Source organism: Hipposideros armiger, unplaced genomic scaffold (genome assembly GCF_001890085.2).
Source record: "Hipposideros armiger isolate ML-2016 unplaced genomic scaffold, ASM189008v1 scaffold_327, whole genome shotgun sequence".
Taxonomy (NCBI): Eukaryota; Metazoa; Chordata; class Mammalia; order Chiroptera; family Hipposideridae; genus Hipposideros; species Hipposideros armiger.
In genome coordinates this window covers 1396874-1413869 of record NW_017731677.1, presented here as the reverse complement: position 1 = coordinate 1413869, position 16996 = coordinate 1396874, and the positions used below count along the sequence as shown (strand labels likewise).

General features: G+C 34.5%; 1 protein-coding gene across 4 annotated transcripts in view; it reads right to left on the bottom strand.

Moving 5' to 3' along the window:
- Positions 1–16996, bottom strand: part of STXBP4 (syntaxin binding protein 4) — a 162817-nt gene that overhangs the window by 105327 nt on the left and 40494 nt on the right. For 3 of the 4 annotated variants that reach the window (XM_019660739.1, XM_019660741.1, XM_019660740.1), the window contains 2 exons: positions 7355–7444; positions 4108–4173 (listed from right to left, as the gene is read on the bottom strand). In XM_019660739.1, coding sequence (XP_019516284.1) covers positions 4108–4173; positions 7355–7444 — 156 coding nt within the window. Of the gene's footprint in view, positions 1–4107; positions 4174–7354; positions 7445–15917; positions 16058–16996 lie in introns of all 4 variants that reach the window. The other variant, XM_019660742.1, reaches the window with a different exon arrangement.

The window sequence follows — 16996 nt, the reverse complement described above, 5'->3', positions numbered from 1 at the left end:
GAAAGAAAGAAAATGAGAAAGCAAAATCATATTGGAAATGAAAACTAAATTACAAGTTGCCCAAGGAAGAATATAGTCACACAAAAAGGCACTGAAGAAAATCAGAAAAATAACCAGGGAAATGAGAATGAAACAAAGAAATAAAGGAGTTTCTTGAAGTAAATCAAAACAACTGAAAAACATTCCTATTTAGAACTATAATCCAAGAAAACTTCCCAGAAATAAAAGATGGACTGAATTATTATTGTGTACTGGGGAAGTTTGATCTGGAAAGATCAACTTTAGGACATATCCAGTAAAACTATTAGACTTTAAAGATGGAGAAAAAAATGCACAGTGCCTCCAAGTAAAAAGATCAAATAATTTACAATGGCCAGTCTTCTCAACACAACATACCAAGTAAGGCAATAGTTGAATAACATTTTCAAGAAGCTAAAGAAAGTGTAAACCAAGGATATTGTATACAGCTAAGCTGACATTCAGATATCAAGGCCACAGAAATACAGTGTGGAATCCTGTACACACACATGTAGTATTCCTGAGGACTTCAGGACAGGATGAGTTTCACCAGACCCAAAATCTCTGGAATAAATTTGTCAAGAGTTTCCCAACATTAAGCACTTCATATATGTTATTTTATAGCTTAGACTAAAATGAGAGTGAGTTCACGGGTAAAAGAATACTTAAAAACAATATATATCTGGCACAAAGCAAAAGGTGCAATTTATTTTTAAAAAATGAGAGGATAGGGAAAAATAGAATATGATTGCTCTGTAAGTAAAGGGTAGTAGTCAATGAATATCATATAAAACTGACATCAAATAGTAAAAAGATTAGGTAAAAATAGAGAGGATTTCATTATAAAAAGTAATAATAAAAATGTAACCTATAGAATGAAAACACAGACCTCCCTAAATAGAAAAGTAGTATGTTTTAAAAAGCAAATGGGATACGTGATGAAAAGAAATGCAGTAAATATAATGTACTCAGTAATTTTAACAAAGACAATGTGACAGAATTGAGACTGAACATAACAGTCATCTTAATTAACATGAATAAGATGAACTCACCTATTAAAAGAAAAGGTTTTATTAGAAAATATAGTTTACCAAAACTGACCTCCGTAGAGATACAAAGCTCAATAGATGCATTTCCATAGAAGAAATCAAGTTATCTATAAACTACCCTAAAGAAAGGGTCCAGGCCAGATGGTTTCACAGGAGAAATTAACCAATCAATCCCAACCTACAGAAATGGCTTCAGAGTATAAAAAAAATGAAAGAAAATTTCCAAATTCTTTTCTTGAAGCAAGTATAACTTTTGATGCCTACACCTGATAAAAACAGCACAAAAAATACAATGCAATTAGACTAGAAAAGCAACTAGGGGCATATGAATTAGAAAAGAAAAAAGCATTTTGCAGATGACATAATATTAATAGTAATTCAGGAAACCCTAGAGAATCAATGGTAAAGCTAACGCAATGAAAAATTCACAAGCTAGCAAGATATAAAATTAATATGCAAAACTCAATTGCATCCATACACACAAATAACTTGGAGCTAACAGCAATCTGACACTAATGGAAACTGACTCACATTTATGGTCACTTGATATTTGAAAAAACTTCACAGACAATTCAGTGGGGAAAGGTGCTTGTTACACTACGTGATTCTAGAACAAAGGAATGTTTATGTGAGAAAAGAATGACTCTCAACCCCTATCTCATATCACACTCAAAAACCAACTCTGAATGGATTGCAGAGATAAACATAGAACCAAAACTATTAGATTCTAGCAGGAACTTTTGTGACCTTGGGTTAAGCAAAGTTATCAAACTATATTCCTAAAATTAGTAAATTTTACTAGATGTAAATTCTACCTCAACAAAGCTATTTAAAAGAACGATGCCAATACAGTTTCTCACCCATCAGATTAGCAAACATTCAAAAGCTTGATATTGCTTTGTTGCTGTTTGAAAACAGGCATTTTTTTTTTTTAGCTGAGTCATCCTGCCACCTGTTGGCAGCTCAGCGGCAACTCAGCTCAGGCTGGGCATCGAACTGCTGTTGCTCAGAGCTCGCACTCTTGCGCAAGCTCTTAACCAACTGAGTCACTCGGCCGGCCCGAAAACAGGCATTCTCATAGATTGCTAGCAGTAACGCAAAGTGGTACATCCCAATGAAGGGAAACGGCTTTTCTGCATATGCAGGTACCCTTCAACCTGGCAATTTCACTTCTAGGACTTTACCCTAAAGATATACCTCCAATAATATTAAAATGCACATGCACAATATTTATTGCAGTGTTGCTTATAATTAGAAAATATTGGAAACTGCCTTAATCTCTAAGCAGAGGCGGTTGATTGAATAAACTATAGTATATACATGTAATGGAGAGCTATGCCGTCTCAGGAAAGAGTAAGGAATATCTCTTTTAAGTAACATGGAGTGATTTCCAGGAAGTATTATCCAGTTAAAAAAGTAAAGTACAAAACAGAATATATAATATGCTATTTTTTATAAACAAGAGAAATTAAAATATACATCTGTTTATCTTTACAAAAGAAATCAAAGGCAGGATAAGCTACACAACGATGAAATTCATTCTCTACGACATGGATGGACACAGATGGGTAAGATACAGGAGGGGGTGACAGACACCTGTCTGAAAATACCTTTTGCTGTATTTTTTACCTTTGGGTGCATGTCTGATTTGAGTTGGTTTTTTTTCTTAATGCCAATGCTTGTTTGAGGATATTTAACTGATTTTACAGTGTTTGTGTTACAGTTTTCATCAGCTTTGTGGGTGAACTGTTTTGAAGAGTTCTCATCAGGAGGAAAGCTTTAATTCATGCTGTCTGATTTTTGCAGTTGTTTTGTAATGATGGGGACAGATTTTTTTTTTCCTATTCTTTTTTCTTTCGTAGAACGAGTTCTCAGTTCAACAGCACCCTCTTCTGTGCGATTTCTACTACGGATCATGTTGTTGTGGGTTGTGGTGGGGGGTACGTGGAGGAGGTTTGGTAAACCTTGTTTCCCTTTCATTTCTGCCAGGTCCTTACTTTTCCCGTCTTACGGCCTTCTGGCCTTCTTTCTCTTCATTTCCTAATCTCCAAGGGATTCCACCTCTTCTATATTCATTAAGCCTCCCACTTCTGGTTGTACACACTTTCTCCAGTCCTGAGAGACCCCAAGTCCTGACCTATGTTAAGTATTCTGGTATGAATTGTTGCATTTTCGTTCTCTGGGGGCAACTTTATTTGTACTCAGTCTAACTGCTGTTTCTCCCTGTTCTTTTTCAGTTTTTAAGCCTTATCTCCCCCGCTCTCTGTACCCCAGGTTTCTAGTGGCAGGCAAGCTGCAAGAATTTGTTGGATATTTTCCTCTATTTATATGTACTTTGAAGGTTGTGGTGTTCTCTGTCGCATAGTCATATTGAAGGTATGGGTCCTGAATGGTTTTATTTGCTGTCTATTTTATGTTTCCCGGGGTAATCATGTTGGGAAGATTCAAAATCAGGCGATTGGCACTTATCTCTAACAATGTTCTCTAAATTTTCTACTTGTATTATTCTTTTACTTGTTTGTTATTTGTGTATCTATTTCATAATGTCATTGTATTTGTTTTGTTGTAGGCTACCTAAAGTTCTTTGAAGAATGATGCAAAGTGAAAATAATTTTTTTTACTTTTTATTATTAAAAAACAAAAGTAAAAAATGTTCTGCCTTGGAGGGTTATTTATTTGCTTGCTTTGTTCTTATCTCTAATAATATGAGGTATGAGTAACAGAAGAAAAGGAAACGGAAAAATAAAAGAGAGAGGAATAAAGAATAGGAAAGCAATGAAAATGATCATTTCAGTGCACAGAGATCTGTTTTGAAAGTAATTTCAAAGAGAAATTTTAACATTTATTTGAGCAATAGTAGCTATATTTCAGGACAGGTACAGCCTCTGCAAGTGATTGTTTTTAAGATTTATACTATTTTATACTATATAACTCATATCTATAAGTTCTAGGATATTATATAGCATAATTACTTTATAACAGTATCTTATATATTTAATCATACACACACAAAACACATATATACAACACATGCACTTACTTGTTTCACATTCTGGAGTTCTTCTGTCAATAGTTTCCTTTGCCTTTCTGATTCAAATAATTTTTCCTATATTTAAAAACCACTGAATTAATAACTTGTTATGAAGGTATCAATGAGTATCATTTTAGTGCTTTGTTTCAAAGCTTATAAATTCCCCAAACATCCAATTGCTACAGTCTGAAAATGTGGTTCCTGGTCCCTTTTCAGGCTTTATACATACCATTTAAAAGTAATCAGTTATTTACAGTATAATTGTGATGTAAATGTATTTGTTATCTTAATTAGCCATATTGTCAAGTCTCAAAAATCCAAGGTTCAAAATAAGTCAATCAGGATCAAAATGTGTAAATATTAAATAAATTTTGGGTAATAGGTATCACTGCCAAAAAGCTTCCAAATCGAAGAGCATTATTATTTCAATTTAGAAGTCCCTCTTACTATACGAAAGAGGACATATGAGACTGAATTGACTAACATTTTCCTAATTTAGCTTATCCTTGGAAGTTCATACATAAAAATGAAGCTATGACTGATATAACCAAAATATGGAATAATAGTTATTAAGGGAGAATACTAATATTATGCATGCCAATCAAATATTATCATCTTTGAACTTAACATTAAGCATATATCCTAAAATGTTGACTTTTAAGTATATCATAAATAAATCCACATTTTATTGATCAAATCAGAAATATTAAGAATAATTTAAGACCCATTTTATTATAAACTTGAACAGAGGAATTGCTTAAAGATTAAACTGAGTGGTAAATATTCATGGCAACACGTCAATGTTTATACGGAACAATCTGCTTTACAGTGTATTTCAGCTCACTCTTGTCTAAGAGATGAAATGAAGGTATATGAAGATTAATAATATAGCAACCTAATGAATCTGCCACAGACCAGGAGCCAAGAAACTGCTGGCTCCCGTGCTTTCATTCTCTGGCAAGTCACCTTCACTCCTCGTGTCCTAGTTTTTTGCATTTGTAAATGGAAAATATATCTATTTTCATTCAGCTCTGCAAAGCAGTAGCAATGTGACTCTGCAGAAAGGCTTTAAGTTAAATAAAGCTCACAGCGCTTTTAAAAATCATCCTCGCAAAATAAAAATTAGACATTAGCATCAAATTATCTTGGTTTCATTTTTATTTGTACCTTTAATTACACATAAAGGTTAGATATGTCACGAGATAATGAGAAGTAATAAGAGACCATCTAAACACTCTATGAACTTCATTTAACAACCTCTATTTTTTTGTGTGTATAGTACAAGTAGGAAAACTGAAAGTATAAATGTTACCTCAAATGAAATATTTATTACTTTGTTCACTCCTTTACATAGCTAAACAAGCTCAGATTTTGTCACATTAGAATATGCTCAGATGCATTTCATAAACTTTAAATGTGAATTGAACACTGATTTATTGAACAGCTACTCAGGGAAGCCTTGTTTAAATGTTACCTGAATACAGTTTTGAATTACAATTCTAATAATTCGATATTCAAATAAAAAAAAATATATCATTAAATTTAACAATGATAAAATTAAGGAAATGAAAAAGATCTGAGAACCTCTGAAAACTCTGATGAACCATAAGATTTAATGGTTTATGCAGAGATAAATTATATAACAATGCCATTTTACCAAAGTAACCAACATTGGAGGTTTCTAAGAGGATGTGAGGAAAACATTGTCAATTTATTTTCAAAACTAAATTTATAATTCTTAATTGTTATACCAAAAAATGTAGAAAGATAGGGATTTCAAAGTTGTAAAAAGAAGTATATAAAATATTCCTTTAGTAATGGAATGATGCTAATGTACATTTGGAAGAAACACGAATTGGTAAAGCTTTTTCAAAGGAAATTAGGAATTATATATAAAATTTTATTTGTCCGTATCCTGTGATAAAACAATTCCACTTTGAAAAATTTATTCAATTTGTATTTTTACAATTATACAATTGTGCAAAGATACATCTACAAAACTATTTATGATGGAATTATTTTTAATAATTGAAGAATGATAAATATTCATCATTAAGGAACTGGCTAAATAACCTAGGACAGAACCATTTGATGATAGGAGAGCCATTAAGAAATATTTGACAGATCTGTGTATATTAACCTGAAAAGTAGTCCAAGATATAAAAAAAGAAGGAAAGAAGGCTAGTTGTAAAAAAGTGTGCAATGTATGAAGTGATTTTTGTAAAAGTTAACACATATAGTTAAAATATATTATATATATATACATATATATACATATATATGTATATATATACACACACAAGTATATATACATACATACATACACACATACACACACGCACACACACACACTTATTTTTTTAAAAAAACATGGTTAGCTATCTAGAGAAAGTCTCCAAAAGGATAAACATGATGTGTTTAACAATGGCTTCCTCTAGAGGTTGGAATTTAGAAACTAAGGTAGCAAGGAAATTTCTTTCTTGTTATGGGTATATAGAATTTGCTTTAATAAAAATTAAACAATAGAATTTCATTTATTTATGAAAACAATTAAAAATAATTAAAAAATATATTCCTATGTTGCATTAATGGTAAATCAAGTAAGTTATGTTGCTTTTCTTGAAGATTTGGAAAATATAATGGCTTTCTGTAAAAATTAGGATATAGTTCAAATTTAATGTTCTACTAAACACAGAATGAAAATCTATAAAGAGAATCAAAGTCTTAAAGTATATTTGGGATTACTGTGTGTTTTTTCTTCCCTTAAATCATGCTGCCTTAATTCCAAATTACGTTCACAAACTAAGGTGTCTCTGAGGCATGCCCGTGAACATGGGAGACAATGTATTTCCCAATGAACATCTGAGGGTTCGAATTTGTCATGGCTTGCTTTGTTGGCTCCTCATCCTTGCTACCAATGTGATGAAAAAAAAAACAAAAAGGTGAGAAGTAACCACATCAGAAGGTATGAGTAAAAACCAACAATCACACTGAATCTTACATGGATATTGTTAAATATAAATAAAAAATGTATGAACTAAAAAATTAACTCTATAAAGGTTCATTGAAGAAACAGATATCAAATTATTGCATATTAATATTCAATATTGATTTGGTATTAACATTAAGCTATTTAATATTAATATTCTTTAATTAAAAATAACACTAAGCCCCAGTAATTCAGGGCTCAACACTAGGTAATTTTCTTATTTTTCTTTTTCTAAAGAAAATATAAGGAAGCTAAACTGGAGATTACCTTCAGTGTATTCACTTCTTCCAAGGCGTCATTTCTGTCACGCTTAAGCCTTTCCATTTCATCTGCTTCTAAGGAATCACAGGGAAGAAGCTGTCAACATAAAAATATAAGATAAAAATTATGCATTAGATGCTAATTATGAGAACTAACATGAAAATTCTTTTTGATGAGGCTTGGGCTTTTTCATTCCAAAATAAAATTCAGTTTCTTACTTTGGAGCCATTTGATTAAAGAGATTATTAAAGTAATTGGGCATAACTTCATTAATTTATGCTTAACCTTACATTGATGCTACTTAGTATTTAGATGATAAAAAGGTATACATACCGTTATCGTTATGATTCTTATTTAAGAATATAATTTTCCTTAAAAGTCCAAACTCCAAGAGTGTGTTTATAAAGTTAAAAAGACTTTGTGAGTTATCAACATAAGCGACTCCCTAAAGACATCCACTCCAAGTACATGGTCTCTGAGGCTAATAACACACTGGTCATTATCAACAAAGATAGTTTATGTAAAACACAGTAAAGTATATTAATTGATTTTGTGTCTTGTTTTAACAAAATGTAACGTAACCACCAAGTGGCTTAAAACTATTCCTGCACAGAAACTGGGTCTGGAAGATATATTAATATTTCATGCACAAGTGAATAACAACAACAAAAAATGGCAGACCTGACAATTTCTCTTACTTGTAATGATCTCTTTGACAGCTAATTGCAAGGTAAAACATAATGACAATCTTATCACAGACAAAAATCCAAGTCTAAATACAGCCATCTCCTATGTAGAAGTTATAACAGAACTAAAAATAAAGTACAGAAAATATAATTTAAAGGATTAAGTAGAGGAGTGATTGAACGCAAGTAGAAAAATACAAATAATATCAACCATTTATTGGGAACTTACTATGTGCAGATATGTTGATAGGGACTATATTTACATTCAATATTAAATCCTTACCATAACCTTGTCTGCATTTACAGGTGAGGAAATGGGCTCAAAAGGTTAGTAACTTGCCTAAGGTGTCACACCTAATAAATGGCCATTCCAAGATTCCCACAGACAGCTGCCATTGGTCTGTGAATTTTACTAACTAGTCAACAAAAAATCATGGTGGAACGGAGATGATCAACTCAGATTTGCTTTCCAAGTCCTAGAATAGCAGAGGTAGGGGGGATTCTTCAAGTTTGGGAAAGAAATATTTTTCCTAAACATTATTATTTCTTTTGTCCTGGCCCATTTGCTTTGTGTATCTGTGGCCATTATCTACATGCTAATGAAATTTTTTAACATCTCAAAAGGAAATATAATTTCACAACTTGTATTTCCTCAAGGTACCTGACCATACTATACCCCCTTCTTTATTTATTATTCTATATTTGGACTCTCCTTTGTCCCCTACCTAGACTACCCACCAGCAGTCTCATTCCCTTCCAAGATAACCAACACTATTATACGATTATTATTTCTAAAATATCAACTTGATCATGTCATTATTCCCCCTAGTGGCTCCTCACTGACTATTAGTCAAGTATAAACTTCTAAGTTTAAGATTTACCCTTTCAGGCCTAACTTCCTTCACTGACCTACACGTACCTGATTATCGTTTTCAAAAAGTACATTATTCTCTGCTTACCAGTACTATATATGTGTGTGTATGTCTGACATACGATGTCCGACAAGTTCGTGAACTTGTTGCAACAATGTCGCTAACCTTTTTCATATTCATTATGAATTTGTACCAACTGGAAAAAAAGTTAGCCAAGTTTATTTGGAAGTGCTGAAAAGGCTGCGTGAAAAAGGGAGACAACCTGAACTTTTCGCCAACAATTCATGGCTCTTGCATCACGACAATGCACCAGCTCACCCGGCACTGTTTCTGTGAGGGAGTTTTTAGCCAGTAAACAAATAACTGTATTGGAACACCCTCCCTACTCACCTGATCTGGCCCCCAATGACTTTCTTTACCCAAAGATAGAGAAAATATTGAAAATAAGACATTATGATGACATTCAAAATTGCTTTGAAGGATGGAATAGGTGCTGGAGTCGGTATGTAGCACTTTTTCTAGGATGAGTTCGCGAACTTCATTGTCAGACCTCGTATAGTGATAGTAAGCAGAGAATATATATTATATATATAAACATATATATATATTTGTTGTTCATGCTAGTACTCATCACTCTTTGTTCACCTCTTGAGCAAATAAAATCCTATTTATCTCTCAAAACTTACTCAAATGCCAACTCTGTTATGAATCTTCTCTGAATGTTCTAAGCTCTCTTCTTCTTATGGCATTATCACACAATGCATTTTTAAATTATAATTATTTGTGTACATGACTTTCCTTGCACTATCCCCTAAGTTGCTGGAGGGATAGGCCTGAGTTTCATTTATCACAATAAGTGCCAGCACACCTAACACAATGCCATGTACATTATAGTTCTTCAATAACTGTTCAATGTGTTACAGATGAGTACATAGCAAAGTGGCTATAAAGGATTTACCGCTGCACATAGTGAAGAATACCATTTACGAGTGTATAATTACCGAGTATGAGTGAAACATTGCTCATTCTTATCACATACAGTGCACTTTGATATTTTCCATTCTATTCTAGTTCACTTGTTAAAATGGTGGTTGCAATCCACTAACCTGATTTAGGTACTTAAAGTGAAAAGTTTACACGGGGGAATTTCCGTGTGTTCTCTCTGTGATTTTACAATAATCCATTTACGTAACTTGATTAGTGTGGTAAACCCATCACACTACAGTGACCCACAGGCTGCTGTTCTAAGTTTAGAATGCTGCTAACTGTAGGATCCAGCCTTCCCTCTGCTGTGGGTAACCTTGTGCCGGCAGCAGGTATAGCACTGTGTACCTTTTTTATCGAGCCATGGTGATTAGAATCACTGTAAGAGAGTTATATTTTGGTTCTAAATGCCATATTATTCCAAACCTCAGAGTTTTTTCATCGACTAAACAAAAGTAGAACTGACGTATACTGATTCAGCAATCCTTCCTTACTGAAAGACAGCATCTGAAGAAATCTTATGAGTCAGACAAAAGGAAGCTAGTTACACAACAATGCATACTGTACGACTCTATTTATTATGCAGTTCAAGAACAGGCAAAAGTAATCTCTGCTGATAGAAGTCACAAGAGTGGCTCCCCGGCAAAGGTGGGGGCAGCAGCTGCCTGGGAAGTCAGCAGGAAGGAGCGTTTTGAGTAGTGAGTACACGGGAGATACTGACCGAAATTCATCAAGCTGTACACTTGAGGTTTCTGTATTTTACAATTTGTCCAATATGCTTCAGTAAAAATATTTATATAAAATAAAGGAAAAGACAAGCCAAAAAAAGGGGGAAACATATGAGTAAAAACCAAGCATCCCTAACGGATTATAAAATCTGACTCTGGTTTGTGATGCGATGGTTGACAGGGTAACCATCGTGGAAGGCCCCCACCTTTACAGACTGTCAGCATTATCAACCACAGGTCAACTGATAAACTTCAGATGAGGCATTATACTGTTCATCAACTCAAAAAAATAAAATTGGCACTTATACCATAAAATAATGAGATATTTTTTATTCATTTCTGGTGAGCTGCTTGACAAGTAGTGATTTTTATGGTATTTTCCAAATTGTGGTACATGTCCCATTAGTGACCAAATATTTAACGAAATAGAACTGAATATTAAATAAGAATGTGATGACGTAGAAAAGGTAAGTAATGCTTGGACACTGGTTTCAATTCTATATGTGAGAGTGGCAAAGTAAAATTGTGGATTCAAGTGAAAAAAAAAGGAAAGCCAACATTTTATGGGGATATCTTCTGTGTGCTGAAAAGCACAACACAACAAAGGAAATCTTATAAATTAATTTCATAATTATAGTCCAACATTTTGATCTGAAGCTACAAGCAACACATTACTGGCACGCAGAGGACCTTGCACAATTACCATCAGCACTGTGCTTTTGCTATCAGAGTATCACAGATTGAATACATTCTTATCTGCCCTAACATCACATTGGTAAGAAGGAAGTAAATTGCTAATTTGGAACACGAGTACTTGTTTGCAGCGGCTAGGAAAGCTCTGCAAGCTCATACAAAGCACTGTGAATTCCCTACTTCACTTACATTGTAAGCCACCCTTTGCTCAGCGAAAGTGGGTATGGCAGCTCTGAGAACTGGTGGCAGTAAGACAACAATGCTCTTTCGTCAGCATTAGGCAGATAAACACATAACACCTGAATCAGCAGAAGAAAAACTGCACTCTTACAGCTTCAGTTTTCCTACCCTAAATGCTACAGAATCGGTTCTGAAAAATCAGTGTCTCAATTCTGGGTAAACTGGGTGATCTCCTGGGAGTTTCCAAATAACTAGGTCTTGGGGAACTCTCCTTCTCAACATCAGGAACTCTCATATACTGCTGGTGGGGATGCAAAATGGTACCGCCACTTCGGGAGACAGTTTGGCAGTTTCTCACAAAACTAAACATCCTCTTATCATGTGATCCAGCAGATGCACTTCTTGGTATTTACCCAAAGGAGTAGAAAACTATGTCCACAAAAAAACCTGCACAGGGATGTTTATAGCAGCTTTATCCATAACTGCCAAAGCTTGGAAGCAACCAGGATGTCTTTCAGTAGGTGAATGGGTAAATAATCTGTGGTACATCCACATGGAATATTAACCAGTGCTAGAAAGACATAAAAAGACATGGAAGAACCTTATATGCAGATTACTAAGTGAAGAAAAAGGTACTACATACTGTATCATTCCAACTATATGACATTCTGGAAAGCGCAAAACAATGGGTACAATAAAAGGATCAGTAGTTGCAGGGGGTTGGGGGTGGGGGTGTGCAGACATGAATAGATGAAGCATAGGGGATTTTTTTTTAAGAGATTTTATTGGGGAATTAGGGGAAAGGGGAACAGACAAGTTGCTGTCGTTTTGTTCTTTGGTCTAGTTGTGGAGGACGTTGCTTCACTGGCCCATGTTGGTATTATCACTGCGCTCTTCCCGGGTGAGGCAGTCGCTTGCCGGCCATTGGACAGTGGCTTACGACAGCTCATGCTGGCTGCCAGCCACTCACACCAGCTGCCAGCCACTTTGAGCTGGCCCTCATGTGGGATCCGAACCAGGGCCCTGCTGCTCAGAGCTGGCATCCCAAGCCAACTCTTAACCAATGTGCCACTCAGCCAGCCCTGCACAGGGGATTTTTAGAGCAGTGAAATGCTCTGATACCACAATGATCGACACATTTGCTCAAACCCACAGAGAAGGTGCACCAAGAGTGAGCCATACTGTAAACTATGGGCTTCAGGTGATTCCTTCTCTCGCTGTAGATTCATCAGTTGTAACAAATGTACCCCTAAAAGTGCAGGATGCTGATAATCGGGAGACTTTATATGTGGGGGGGCAGGGGACATATGGGAAATCTCAGTATCTTCCCCTCAATTTTGCTCTGGACCGAAAACTGCTCTATCAAATAAAATTTTAATTTAAAAAAAAGATACCATTTATTATAATGGCAAAGGAAGTATAAGGTAAATAGAAATAAACCTAACACAAGATTAATAAAGCCTGTATGAAAAAATGTATCAAAAGTGTTTCATATGTCATTAAAGAAGATATAAATAAATAAAATGAAACATGTTCACAGATAGGATGATTTAAATTTATAAAGGTGTTGATTCTTCCCAAAATAATCTATAAATTCAATATAGCAAGATTTTTTGCTAGTACTTAGAAGGACAAGATAAGAGCAAAGATTAGCCAAAGCAATACTTAAAAATGAAGAGCAAGATGGAACACTGTGTCTTATCAGATATTAAGACTTATGTAGCCAAATAAAGCAGCAGACGAGAGTCTAGAAATGCCCATGCAAATATGGAAATCTTATGAATGACTGAGCTGGATTGCAAATAATCCTTCCATTAAATAAAATATAAATTTATATTTTAAAAATTACCTTTATTTTTTTTTTGGTTGTGTACCAATAAGTATAATTGCTATTCAATTTTTACAAGAAAAACTTACTTAATATGTAAGCACTCATAAACATAGTAAATTAAAACAAATACATTTTAACTTATCTAAATTTTTTTTTGCAGCAAAATGATATTGATCAATGAAAGACCTTGAAATTATAATGTATTGGATAACAGTCTAGGGTGCTATTGAATAGAAACAAGAGTTAACGGAGAAAAAAGAAAGGTGATACATTTCTGATAATAATAATTTATACATAAGTTTTCTTTTAAATAAATGATTGTGAATATCAAAAACTATAGTATTTAGATCCCATTAGATATATTTTTAAAAGTTATATAACAGTTTTCTTTAAAAGAGAAAAATTATAATCACTGGAAACCAAACCAAAACACCAACCAAAATAAAGGTAATATAGCTACACGATTAGACTAAGTAAACTTTAAGACAAGGAACATTTTAGAGATAAAGAAATTCAATATCTTGTCAGGATATAACAATTCTAAAATTGCATACACCTAATAATACAGCCTCACATTATGTAAAGCAAATATTAGCAGAACTAAATGAGGGAAATTTTACAAAACCTTTCTCTTAATAACTGACAGTAGAAGATGACAGAAAAACGACTAAGGAAATAGACAATTTCAAGAAAATAAAAAAATTTGAACCACATGATTAACAACCTTGACCCAACTGACACACGGGGAGCACTGTATTCAACAAGTGCAGAATATGTGGTTTTCAAAAGATGGAAAACATTTAATAAAATTGACTATATGCTGGCTCTATAGTCAAAGAATCAATACCATACAGAATATGTCCCTAACCTCAGTGAAATTAAACTAGAAATCAGTAACCAAAAGGGAACTATATAACTAGAAAATGTTTAAAAGAGTTCAAACTTAGGATCCAAGAAGCAACCACAATGAATATTAAAGTGGCATCATACAAAATAACCATTCAAAAATTACTATCTTGGGGCCGGCCGAATGGCTCAGTTGGTTAAGAGTTAGCTTAATAGTGCGAGCTCTGAGCAATAGGACCGATGGTTCGATTCCCACATGGGCCAGTGACGCTGCGACCGAGCTGAGCTGCTGTTGAGCTGCCAACAGGTGGCAGGATGGCTCAGCTGGTGTAACAACAAGATTGCCTGTTTTATGGTGGGCTATGCCACCCGCAACTAAGACTGAACTCAGCACCTTGAGCATAGAGGCCAAGAGCTGCTGAGAGGCAGCCAGATGGCAACTGGAGCCCTCCACAACGAAGACTGAAGAACAACAACTTGGCTGGTCCAATTCCCCAACACTGTTCCCCTCCCCCAATTCCCCAATTAAAAAAAAATTAGTATCTTTACTAATCATCGATTAGAAAATATAATGGTAAAATAAAATCCCATTTCTAATTGCATCAAAAACTATAGCATATCTATTCAGACCTAACAAGAAATATTCAAGACATACATGAAGCAAGTTATAATTTTCTTTCCAAAACATAAATGATGGAGAAACAAACCATGTTCATTATCTCCCAAACCATCCTCTAAAACCAATGCAATTCCGATTAAAAAAAAAAAAAGCTCCTATTTAATTTTATTACCATGGCAAAATGACTTCAAAGGTCAGATAGAAAATCAAAACTAAGAAGTTAAAAAAAATTAAGGACTTAACCTACTAGATGACAATGAGCCTAGAACTATAAAGCTAGCATAATTAAAATCATAATGTATTGGCATGGAGCAATGGGTCAACGGAACAGAGTTTTGAATCTAGAAACAGATCTGTGTATCTAGATAGAAATATACTACATGATCAAGTTTGTATTTCAAATTTGTGGCATAAGTGGAAAAGAATGGTTATTAAATAAATGATGGAGGGAAAAGCAGCAAGTGGTTATCCACTTGGGGCCCTACCTCATGCACAGACAAGAATTTTAAATGAATTAAATATATAAAGTATACATAATATAAATTGGGAAAAACCTTCCTTGATATCAAAAATCCATAACGAAAAGGACTGAAAGATTTGACAGTACAAATGTCAAAGTTCTGTAGAACAAATGACTTATGAAGTTAATAGACTTCATAATTCCATTTACATAAAGCACAAAAACAGGCAAAACCAATCTATGTTGTTCGAAGGCAAAAGAGTAATTGCGGTGATTGGGGGAGAGGGTGAGGAAAGAGCATTAGTAACTGGAAAGAAATATGGGCGTAAGAGAGCATCGGGGGCCTGGAAATGTATTTCTTCAATGTTGTGTCTCTTCGTCTGGATGCTGATTACTGGGGGATACACATATGACATGGGCACTTTTCTGTGGTCAATTTAGGGATGGGGGTAGCATGAGGGAACAGTGACAGAAGAGAATAGAGGAGATCAAGATGGAATTCTGCTTTTGGATTTAAATTAATCTATATCGTATATGTTTAACCAAAAAGCATGCATTATTTGCACAATTTTAAAAAGTGAAAAATGAAAAAAGCCCACATATATGACACATAACATTCAAGGCTTATGATTTAAGTACAATCGAGACCGTTCTGTTGGGCATACTCTACCTGTGAATCTAGTATGCTGGAAATTTCCTGGGCACCAACATTTACTTCATCCAACTGCAAGCAAAACAGGTTTCTGGCAACTCGGACAAAATCTAAAATGGAACACATTGTTTTCAGGAAGAACATAGCGTTAACCTCATCTAAATAAATCTCATCTTTTTCTAGATGAAATTGAAGCTATGTGTTATAACTAATGCTTAAAATTTAACTTCTTTAAACAAATTACCTTAAAATAGTATTCACTCCAGTGACAGATAAATAGAAGTTCAAATAAAAAAATTAAGAGATAGTACACCTGATCTAGTCATCTATCTACCCTCAAATCTTTTTATTTTGGCCACTATATTTTTAATTTCCAAGGATTCTTTTAATGTTCTCTGATTGTTCCTATTTTAGAATATCTTACTCTTTTATTTTATGGACGCCTTACCTCTGCTAATCTTTTTAAAGATGTTAATTCTGGTTTATCAGAAGTTCTCTTCTACTCTTGCAATATTTCCCTTTTTCTGAGTTCCGTGTGTGTGTGTGTGTGTGTGTGTATTTTGGGGCTCTATATTTTATATTGGGGGATGTCGTCAAATGTCTGTTGACCCTGGGTCATGAGTTCATATTTAAGAAGAATTAGGCACCAAAATGCTGATTGGAAATCTTGTGTGCATAACTTGCCTTGTCAACTGATGGGTTTCACTACTGAGCTAATATTTTTGTGCAGCTTCTTCAGAGAGCTCACAATCTCTTGTCTAAAGAGTATAAACACGGCTGCATATTTCACTGAGCCATCTGGGTGTGTGATGTGAGCGATAACGCACCACATATGCCCCCAAGTCCCTGGGCTGCTGGCAAGTATACGTCCAAACCTATATTCTCGAGAGAATACACTTATTTTCTCGCTGGAGAGCTCGAGAGGGGGCAGGAAACAGCATATATAATTGCTCCTTATACAGATGTCTAACAATCCTGTTCTAAATGCCCTGCCCACACCTAGACGTCAGAGGTGCCTGACACTTTGAATTCCTAAGCCTTTTCAGGGACAATTAGGCTTGTTCTCCATTGTGATTCCCTTCTCTCTTCAGACACTT